Genomic DNA, 11404 nt, shown 5'->3' with positions numbered 1-11404 from the left:
GAAATCAGAGAGTTTAGTGCTGCCCCCTCACAGGCAGCTCATGGCAGAGGATGAAGATGTTCCATAATACCATGTACATTTGGGTGCTCCTCCCATATAGATGGAAACAGTGATCAAAGCTGGGGTGAAAGGAGAAAAATAGACTTTAAACATCCCTCTGTTTGATCTGCTGCCACAACCATCACGTGAAGCTTGGCTTCCTTCCCTGGTTTTGTTTGTTTGCTCCCTCTTTTCAAGGCAGTGTTCCCATTTGGATTGAGGGTTCATTTAAGGCTTCTCACTGAAGGCACTGAGCCTTCAGGAGCTGTGACTGAGGCCTCCCATTAACTCTTTGGATTAATAACCATAATTATAGGGTAATTTCTCAGTGGAAGTCTCCTGGCAATAAATAATATAAACTTGAGTGCAAACTCAAGGCCTCTCAGCATTGCAAGTCATGTGGAGACTTTTAATTAATTCCAGGACTCAAAACAGCATCTTAATGTTTGATGTCATGAAAATTCCATGTTTCCATGGTGACAGCATCTTCCCAGGCCCCATCCTTCTCCAGGCAGAGATCCCAAAACATCTCTGGTCCCACACACCAGCAGCCAAGTTTTCCTCCTGAATCTTACCTGACCAGGCAACTCTTCTGGTGTGACATCGACACCAGAACAGCACAGGACAGCAGATAACCTACAAACTCATTACAGAACTGTTCTTCCTTGCAATTAATACCATTAGAAAGGAGTTACTGGTGCTAATTAGCAAAAAATGTGCTCTGAGGCACAAGCACCAGCAACTCCGCCTGCTTTTCTCTGCAGGAAAAGGAGGGAACAGTTATTGACCTCTGTCCATTTCAAGTGGATTAAAATACTCAAAGGCTGTAAAAAGGAAGGTGTGAGTAGCCTTAAGTTCCATATATGGAATTTTTGTCATTGATTTGTAATGTTTTATTGTCCCACAGTGAGTCAATTTGTCCATTTATTCCCATTTTTGTTAAGCTCTGTCAAAAACTTAGAAGGGAACATTAAATAACCTGGATCAAGAACTGGGAAAAATGAGGGCAGGCCTTTAAAAGCCAAATCCTGCAAAATGTGAGCTGCTCACCTAATCAGTTACTTAACTGGAACACATAAACAAAGCATTTACACAACAGGGAACAGGTTGGGAAGTGTTGGAATCAAGTTCAGGCAGGTACTGGAGTGTTAAAAGGAGTTGACTGCAGGTGTTACAAGGGGGAAACATCTTGCACCTGCCCTGCAAGTGGAAAGTTATCTACAGGACATTGAAGTGTCATTAAAATAGGTTAAATGGGGCTAATTTGGATTTCTCACTTACAAAACCTTCAAAAAAAGAGCAAAAGGATATATTTTGGGAGAAAACTGAAGCCCAGCCTCATGGTCACAGATGTAAAAGTGTACCCACTTGCTGTATCATCCATCACTCCTATCATTTTGAGAATCACACCAATAGATCCAAAATAAATTTTCCATGAAAATGTCAGAAATATACTTAAAGACTTTTAATATAAATAAATATAGAAAAGTTAATGAGAGTTTTACAGATGAGATAAACACAAGCATTTTAGGGAGGCAGATAATAATTCATGGTGATCTTTTGGCTCTCCTGGTCCTGAACTCACAGAACTTCTTTTGTTTAAAGACAAATATTTTGAGAATAGAGAAGGCACTTAGTCACAATACACAGACATTAAAACCTACACAAACTACAATAAATGGCACAAATTCCTGACCAGACATTAAAAGGTTACAAGAGGCAGGTCATTAGTTTCCCATAGAAAACCATATATGAATTTTTGGTTAACAACAGCTTTGTGCTTATTTTCACATTTTCCTACATACATTATATTGTAATAATTTGTAAACAGATAAATATTTCTCTCTTAGAAGTTATTCAAAAGTATCTGCATAAAAAAAGGGTATTTTGGCACATTTCAGCACCTTATCCATGTAAACATTTCTTCCTTCTACACAGATCCAGCATCAAATTCCTGCAGCAACTCCTCTGGTGAATCATTCAGACTCACATCCAGGAAATAAATGCCTCAAGTGTGGTGACATTAATACCTCAGGCTCCGAAACCTGGGTTTCCTCAGGCTGAGCATGGGCTGCTTGATGGTGGGTTTGTTCTCCAGCAGCATCGCTTCGCTCTCCGTCGTTGGAAACCTGCTCTGGTAGATCTGGGGGTATTCCCTCTGGAACTGAGCATACACAAGCAGCAATCACAATAAAATCCCACACTCCACCAGAGAACTCCAGCTAAAAAAAGTCTGTTTTACCCAACTGGGAGCCAAGATTCACCTGCTCTGGAGCAGTTCTCCCAGAAAACCTTACTTACGACTCTGATTCCATCTCATTTCAATTCCTGCAGATACACAGCTAAAGGAAAATACCTGGAATCAGAGGCATATTTGTGACATTTGGCCGTTCCCTGTGTCAGGCCTTGGGAAGAGATGACTAACTGTAAATAACCTATACAGTAAATACAACTGAACATCAGCCAAACCTTTCCACTGCTGGATTCAACCTACCCCAAGTACCCAAAGCTGAACAATCACTGCAAAAGTTGTGACTTATCACACCATGGCTATCCCAGCTCAAATGGCAGGACTCTAATGATATGGTTCTGTGAAATTTAAAAGTCAGCTTTGCTCACTTGTGGCTCTCACAGTACAATCTGCTTTTGGACTTTGTGAGAATTCATCAAAAATTTAAGTATGTACTTTAAGTTTTACTATTAAAAGATTTTAGTTTATTTCCTTCCTCCTCTTTCACCTGTTGCTGTGAATCACATCTTAGCGCTCACTTATTCCAAGTTTTAATCAACTCTAATTAACTCTTTTTTACAGGCAGGAAGTTTTAATGATCTTGAACCAAAGTCCAGCCTCACTTTTACAGTCCAAGAAAGTTTCTACAACACACATGAAACTCAGTGTGGCAGGAGCTGGAGGAGGGGCACCAAAGAGTTCCTGCTCTGAAAAGCTGCTTGTTCAAATTTGAGTCACAAGATTTGCTTAGGAGATTCCAGGACAAGTACAAAGCTACTCCATTGGGCAGAAGAACTTGCCAAAGGTTTTTCCGCAAAAGAAAAACCCCTCCAGGATTAAATCCTGCCAGAACTGCTGTGTTTTAGCTTTAGTATTAGGCAAGATATTAGTAGGCCAGAGAAGTGCAAGATAATCTTGAGGCATATAAACGTTACAAAACACAAAGCCAAGGCCACAAAAAGAACGATTCAGGATTGTGAACAGATAAGAGGTTGGTCTCCTAAAGCAAAAAATTATTGCTTTTAACACCTATTGGTTTTAAGCCCACTTATGGCATGTTAATGGTGACTTGTTGGCCAGTGCACCACAGGAAACCAGGCTAATTCCATAAGGTATTATTTAATGGAGAGCAGGATCTCAGAGTAACTTCATACTGGTTTTAAGCCATTATTTAAGCCAGTGTCAAATGCTGTATGTTATCATGGAAGGTTTGGGTTGGGAAGGACCTTAAAGCTGACCTTGTTCCACCCTCTGCCACAGAGAGGGACACCTTCCACTAGCCCAGGTTGCTCCAAGCCCCATCCAACCTGGCCTTGGACACTTTCCAGGATGGGGCAGCCACAGCTGCTCTGGCAACCTGTGCCAGGGCCTCACCACCCTCACAGGGAAGAATTCCTTCCCAATTTCCCATCTATCCCTGTCCTCTGGTAGTGGGAAGCCATTCCTCCCAGTATCAGACACTGTCTTTAAAATCCCAACCAGAGCACACAAAACATCCAACAGCTCTTCTGAGCAAGTATTTCTCACCAAACACTCTCTTCCCCCCCTCTTCTGCACCAGGCTCTGTTGACTGAGCCCTTCCCTCACAAAGGCATTTCAGAAGCAGGTGAAAGTTCCTCACCTGCTTTAACTTTTTCTTTTTGTCCTTCACAGACAAGTTTTTATCCTTGATAATGTTCTCCAAGAGCTCTGCCACTGCAGCTTGAGAGGTAGAAACCTTTTGTTCCTCGAACTCCTGAGGAGTGATTTGTTTGCAGTAGGAATACGTTGGCAATATGGCACAAATTTCTTCCTTGGGACATTTGCACTGGAAGAAAAAGAGGTCTGTAAATACTCAACTGATTCTGTACTATTTCAGTAAGAACTCACAAACATCCACACCCACTAACTTACAGTGGCATCACAGCTGCAAAACATTATAATTAATATCTATACCCTGAAACTATACTGGTTTTATTTGCATTTTCCCATCCCACCTTCAGAACAATTAACAAATGAATTTAAACTCCCCTAGTACCACCAACCTGAGCCACCCTCGCGTATTCAAGGTGGTCTCGCACAGCGACCTGCAGGTGAGTTGGGACCTGGAATATTTCCTGCTGATGGTCCATCAGAAATGAAACCAGTCGTGTAGAAAGCAGCTCATCCAGGTCCACTTCCTCTGCACAGCGCAGCACGCAGCGGGAAAATGTCTGGATCAGCTGGGAGAGTCCAGTACACCAGTAAGTACACACAGTTGTGGATTTATTTGCCTTCTCTCCACTCTACACAGTGGCACAATAAATTATTCACACCAATTTTCACTGCAATTTTTCTTGCCTGCACCACTGGTCAAGCAAGGAAGGAAACTGATTTTAGGGTTTTTTAAAGTAACTTCTTATAACCTAAGACTTCTACTTTTCTTGAACTGAACAGCACCTTCAATTAAGAAATACACATTATAAAGAACCTATAGAATCACAGAATAGAATCACAGACTGGTTTGGGTTGGGAGGGACCTTAAAGCCCATCCAGTTCCACCCCCTGCCATGACCAGGGACACCTTTCACTATCCCAGGTTGCTCCACGCCCCATCCAACCTGGCCTTGGACACTTCCAAGGATGGGGCAGCCACAGCTCCTCTTCAATGTTATAATTCTAAATGGCACTCAGGTGAGAAATCAGACTAAAGTATTCTTTTAAGAAGTGATTTCTCTTCTCCCCCCAACATAAACAAAAGCAATGTGAATATTTGAAGTCTCTTAGGATGGAGACAAGGAAGTGCTTGTTCAAGTCAGATTTTTGTGCATATTCTGGAGGTGAAAAATCTGCCTGTTAATACTTGCAGCATGCTGAACTTGAGGTTCTTGTCCCACTGCTTTAAACAGTGATTCTGAGCATAACTTCAGCGATACTCTTACAATAACAGGCATACTGCTCTTGTGGCTCTCTTACCAAGGACCTGTTGCCCATGGCATTGTGCAGCCGTGGCATGTCAACATTCCCACTGATCCGGGTGATCATCCGCATCAGGAGCTGGAGCCTCCTACGGTTTGGGGGTGGGAGCAGCAAACAGCAGATCTGCAGAGCTTCCACAGCAATCCTTTCCAAGTGAGGCTGCAGGAGATCTGCAAGTCAATTGCAAAGACAGCTGGCATTAAGATTTGAATCAACTCTCAGTGTATTTTTTACAACAGTACCAGAAATCTCTTATTTTACCAAGGTGATTATCAGTGTTTCAGAGAAATCTGCTGTAACGCAGTAGATAAGGTAAGGACCTTTGTTGGTGGGGTCATCTTCAACTTGCTTCATTAGGAGAAATTGCTGGGGCAATAAAGATCGTAATACAATTAAAGAATGACACTAATGTTATTCCCAGAAAATGTTATTCAAAGACCATAAAAATACATCATCTCCAACAAACAGGTCTGTGCTAATTCTCATTCTCAGTGTCTGGGGCGGGATCTCTTATCACTTACCTGAGCAGAAAGGTCAGTTACCGACACGTCAATTCTTACTCAAAAGACACTACATGTTACTATTTGTTAGCAGAGCTACAGCAATTTAAAAAATGCTATTCAGCAACCAGATTTTTTTAAAAAAACCTCACAAATCCACGTTCTATGCATTTCAACAAACCTAGCAACAGTGCCAGAGGTGGAGGAAGCAGAGATTAGTCAGGCCATACAACAAGCAGTACAACATGCTGTAGAAAGCCATCTTACTTTGCGTGCCAGTCAACACACAAGGGGAGGGGGTGAAAGAGCTTTCTGAGAGTTCTGTGCTGCTTCTGCAGAGTCTCTTTTTGATGGTGATTTCGGAATCCTCAGTCCTGATGTCCACTGAAGCAGCCACCCCAGGGGGATTTGGTTTTCCTTGCCCCCAGACCTGAGCCCTTGGCATTACTGTGATTTCAGCAACTGGTCTGTTAATGACTGTGCAGCTTCTGCAGTTCCTCCTGCCCAGTGAACTCAGAGAGTGGCGCATCTGCTTCCACCCGTGAGTGTCATCCAACAGCTCGTCCTGAAGAGCTGAGGCAGACACTCTCTTGACGCCCTGGGTTTGTGTTTGACAGATGTTATCACAGCCCACCTCCAACACAGATTTAGCTTTGTGCTCACACAGCAGTGACTGGTCTCCATTTCTTGTGATAGTGTTCACACCACCTTCCCTGAGGGAATCACATCCTCCTTTACTACACACACTTGAAGGAGGAGCTCCGATTCTTTCCAAGGAGTAACATCTTGTCTTAAATGCTCCAGGTGGAGCTTGTTTGTTCCTGAAACCTGAAAGATTCTGACAGCTTCCTCCTATCGGATTACCAGCACTACCTTGCTGATGTCTCAGTTTATATTGCTGCCATTTCTTTGTATGTTGGTTTTGGACAGTCAGCTCTTCTGAAGAAAACCTCCTGGAAGCTTCATCTTTCTTTTTCTTGTCAGGCTCTTTGTGGATCAGACTTAGGAGAAGACACTCAGTTGACTTGAAAGAGTTCAAGCGAAGAGTTTTTGAAGGCTGTGGGTCACATTTCTCATCTTGGACAGAACGTTTTCCACTGCACAGATCTGGAATTGTGATGTAGCCACACATAACTATCAGAAAATGAAATAGAAGTTAAGATGCAAGTGGTATGAAAATGGACCAGCTCTGAAAGCTGCTACCTGAGCAGAGAAGACAACCAAGGGAAGATATTAATTTATAGTTGACTGTTAGTAAAACCTAAGAAGAATTTAGCTCAGTCCAAAAGCAATTTAACAAGATAACTGCAACCAACATGCAAGAATAAAAAAGGTAACGCACTGCAGTAGTGAGGACAGACAGAATGAGCTGTATTTTTAAGTTACTGAATATTTAGAATGTGTGCTCAGACAGCAATTTAAATAGAAATCACAACACAGAACTACATTTCAATTAATACTGTAATAGAGTGAGAACAGTGATGATCCTCCTCAGATTCAAGCTGCCACACAGATTAGGGACCAAGGTCTGCTTTGATTTACAGATTTGTTCCCCAGCTGATATGAACTTACAGTTTTACTGATCCTTTCTAAATTCATACTTACCTAAAATATTAACAAAAAGTTCATAGTATTCAAAAGTAAGTAATGGCTCAGGGAGACTGAGAAAATAATCAGCAACTGTTCTGAACACGTCCCGTTCAAACCCACTGTAAGTTGCTTGGCTCATGTCATTGTTTCTGGGCCCTGAAAAGAGGTGAAGAAAGAAAATGCACACAAAAAATTTCACAACTGCATTATAAAACAAAAATAATGAATATTTACTTTCAACACTCAAAATAGGTTTCTGTAACTTAAAAGCTCTTCAGTGACTTACAGTATGCGAGGCACTTCATAGCTGACAGCACCCAGTGAGGGAGGTCTTCTAAAATATAAACAAACAATGACATTATTTGTACATAAGCCCAAAGATTTAATGACTAATACAAAAAATGGCACACATATTAAATAACACTTCAATTACAAAATACCAGATTTAAAATTAATTTTAAATATTGCTACACATGTAATTTTGACAGGATAAGGGGGAATGGCTTTCAGTTGAAGGAAGGCAGGTTTAGATTAGATATTTGGGAGAAATTCTTGGCTGTGAGGGCAGTGAGGCCCTGGCACAGGTTGCCCAGAGAAGCTGTGGCTGCCCCATCCCTGGAAGCATCGAAGGCCAGGTTGGACAGGGCTTGGAGCAACTTGGGATAGTGGAAAGTGTCCTACTATCCTACCTCCGTTTCCCACCCAGGGAGAGTTAGAAACCAAGGCAGGGGGTGGGACTGGATGAGCTTTAAGGTTCCTCCTAATCCAAAATATTCCAGGATTCTGTGACTACCTTGTTGTATAAAGAGTGAATGCAATATACCTACAAATCTTCTAGAAAAATATACTGAACTGCACTGTGGTTTGGGAAAAAACTGTAAAAAGACAGACCACGAAATATATTAATTACTGTTGTAATTACATCACATAGAATCCTGAAGCAAAACCAGGGAAATCCATCTTACCTGACTTGTTCTGCAGAATCACCACCCCGTGTTTGCTGGTGTTGCTCATGTTGTACATGACGTGCTCAGGGACCACCTGTGCTGGTTGCAGAACCTCCTCCAGCGACGGGAGGCCCAGGATGGTCTGCAAACTGTGGGGAGCGAGAGCATGGGTGTCTAGAAGGTTTGTAACAATGAAGGAAAAACCAGTTCTTTCCCTATCTATTCAAAACCAGGTGCTTAAAAAGCTCATCTGCTGTTTGCTTAATAAATTCTCACTTTCAGGAGAACAATTTGAGGACGTGCTCTTCTCTGGGACAAACAGCAACAACCAGTAAGGAAGAGCATCTGTGGTACTCAAATATACTTCAGCAACAGCAAATAATCAAGAATTCCTTAAATGCAACAACTCAATGTTAATAAACACACTAGGAAGCCTATGTAGAGAATAGTCAGTAAAAATCTTCAACTTAAAAAGGCTGATGGGCTATTTCACACCCAAAGCACTTGCATGAGAAGGTGCTATTTGTGATTTATTCCTTACTGTATCAGAATGATATTTCTCCAAGTTTCTTGCACATATTGCTGGCTTATTTCCTTCCTCTGTAGTGTGTCTTCCTTGTTCTCTTTTATCACATCAGGCCTTGTTTTTTCTAGGTTTTCCTGAAAATGAGAGGTTTATAATGTAAGATAAACGGGATTCAAGATAATTCAAAATTAAGTAATTAAAAAACTGGAATCAGAAGCATAGGGAATTCTGTGGAAAGATAAATTCCACATGGTATTTCAGCTTTAGCACTGAAATGTAAGCACACACAACTAAAAAGCAAAAGAGGATACTGAAAAAAGACCTGATCAATCCCCAAAGCAGCAATTTAAAAGGTAGAAACATCTCACATCCAAATGTATTTGTAAATGATTTATCCTCCTTTAGGATTGGAATCTAAATTCAGAATTTATGCACATATACAAATTTCAAATGAATAAAGGGACACACATTCAACCTTTTCCAAAAAGCTGACCAGTTAAATAATTTGTGTCTTTTATTTGTCCCTCCCAATACTTCCAGAAGCAAACAAAAATCCTCCCATACCAATTTATTTCTTAATACTTCTCAATTTCTTAACTACCAAATTACTTCTCAAGCTGAAAGGGCAGACGCCACAACAGAACAGTGACACCAAAAGGTGATTGCTTCTAGTTTTATGTTTTTGAAGAATAAAGCCAACACAAGACAACTACAATGATGTAAGAAACAGAAGTTATTACCAGGGACTGCAGTAACTCGTGTTTTTTCAAAGTCCTCTTGGATAAATGGGGCAATTTAAAAAGTTTTTCTTTGTCTGTAGGGAAGTTTTCCAAGTTCTCTCTTGGTGGGCTTGGTAGAGGTTTAACTGGAGATGTTGAAGGAAATCTGTAATGGGTGGGAGAGATGAGTGAAATAGATTCAGAATAGATTAGAAATGTCATAGCTGGGCTTGGGGAACGAAGATTTGGGAAAGGTCTCTACCCATGTTTGTCACAAGTGCGCTGGTGGCTAAAATTAGAAATAAAATAAGTTACTTAAGCAAAACAAAACCCTGTTACTCCATACCAGTGTGACTCTAAGATTCTGAAGAGATTCAGGAAAATAAGAAGGAAAACACTGATTTTTCTTTTTCTTTATCATATGATAGATTAACTTTGGGCTATTTTTCATGATGCCAAAGTCACGCTGAAGATGCTCAGATGTTTACAGAGCACTGAGCCCAGAAATTGAAAAGCGAAGGCCATTACCACCTTTCATTTTAGAGCTTTTTGGCTCCGTTTCCCATTTAGACTTTCTGTAAAAGGTACAGGAGAAATAAGCACATCAGGGAGCTACTACAAACCACTCCTTGGCTCCCCTTCAAAGCACTGGAGTGCAGAATGTATTCCAGTGAAAAGCTTGGATAGACAAGAGCATGGAAACAACCCAGAGCAGATAAGATGTATGGTCTATACTGAGAATCAGAACAAAGTAAAACACTGAAAGGAGCAAAACAATGCTAATAATTAAATTTTTGGCCCAACTGCTCAGCCTGAATTGGAGTATTTTAAAATCAAATTCTCAACCTGAAGAGCCATTAAATAATTTTCATCTCAATACCTGTACAAGGCACCATTGTCTTCCAGGTTTTCAGCTCCCCACCTCCCTTTTATATCCTCAATGACGTGGTTCTTGAGAAATTTCCTCAGTAACTGCACCGTTTGCTGCCTGGTCACCTCGGGGCCGAAGTTGCTGTTATTCCTGAGGACCTCATGGAGCCAATCCACAGCTTCCGAGGCAGTGAAACAGCTCCCGTGCTTCCTGAAGTGTTGCCTGTGTTTCCTCAGGGGCATTCCCGCTCGGAAGTACTTGGTGATCTCGTTCCACTGCACGGGAAACAAAACAGCCCAAACTGGAAAATTAAAGCCTCAAGCTGAGCATTGCGAATATCAGTGGGACGGCGTAGGGGGCCCAGCGCACCCGCATATCGTGACAGTGGGCACCCACATGTCACGACAGCAGGTGGGTGGCCCTAAGGCACCCACATATCGTGACAGGAGTCACAGGATGGGAGGTAGCAAGGTACCCATATATCGTGATAGCAGGCACGGGGAGAGTGTCCCTGGGCACCCACATGTCGTGACAGTGGGCATGCGCATCCGCATGGCACCACACGCGCGTGCAGGGGGTGTCCCAGGGCAGCCACAATGCTCGGCGACAAGGGCAGGGGGGCAAACCAGGGCACCCAGTGCCGACAGGCCTCGGGGGGCAGAGGTCGCTCTGTCAACAGCGTTCCAGGGTGACACTGGCAGCCCGCCCCCCCGGCAGCCGCCCCGCTCCCTGGCGCAGCCCCCGCCGGCCCCGCCTTCCCCGGTGCTTCTCACCAGGGCGGGTGGCGCGTACGGCCGGCCGGCCCGGCCCCGGCCCGCATCGCGGGCCCTCCGCCAGCCCGAGGGCGCGCACAGCGCCCTATCGGGCCCACCACCGGCCACCACGGACTGCCGTTCGATCCGCCGGCGGGCCGCGGATTGGGCGATCCATTGGGGCACGTGACGCTTGCGTCAGGGGCGGGGCCGGCCGAGTTCGGTTCCCGCCCCGAGCGGGTGCTGAGCAGCGTTACAGGCGTTAATTACCTAACAGCGATGAGCAGTAATCA

General features: G+C 43.1%; 1 protein-coding gene across 1 annotated transcript; it reads right to left on the bottom strand.

Moving 5' to 3' along the window:
* Nucleotides 1-1404: 1404 nt before the first annotated feature.
* DEPDC1 (DEP domain containing 1) lies at nt 1405-10884 on the bottom strand. Its single transcript, XM_029959738.1, has 11 exons — nt 10794-10884; nt 10369-10660; nt 9510-9654; nt 8785-8903; nt 8262-8392; nt 7583-7630; nt 7312-7452; nt 5204-5376; nt 4294-4470; nt 3891-4076; nt 1405-2203 (listed from the first exon to the last, which is right to left on the bottom strand). Exons 1-11 carry the CDS (start codon nt 10882-10884, stop codon nt 2063-2065), a joined length of 1644 nt encoding a protein of 547 aa, XP_029815598.1. The 3' UTR covers nt 1405-2062.
* Between the last annotated feature and the right edge of the window lie 520 nt (nt 10885-11404).

The sequence above is a fragment of the Manacus vitellinus genome, unplaced genomic scaffold (assembly GCF_001715985.3).
Source record: "Manacus vitellinus isolate BGI_N305 unplaced genomic scaffold, ASM171598v3 scaffold_21_pilon, whole genome shotgun sequence".
Classification (NCBI taxonomy): Eukaryota; Metazoa; Chordata; class Aves; order Passeriformes; family Pipridae; genus Manacus; species Manacus vitellinus.
This window is presented reverse-complemented; position numbering and strand designations above follow the sequence as displayed.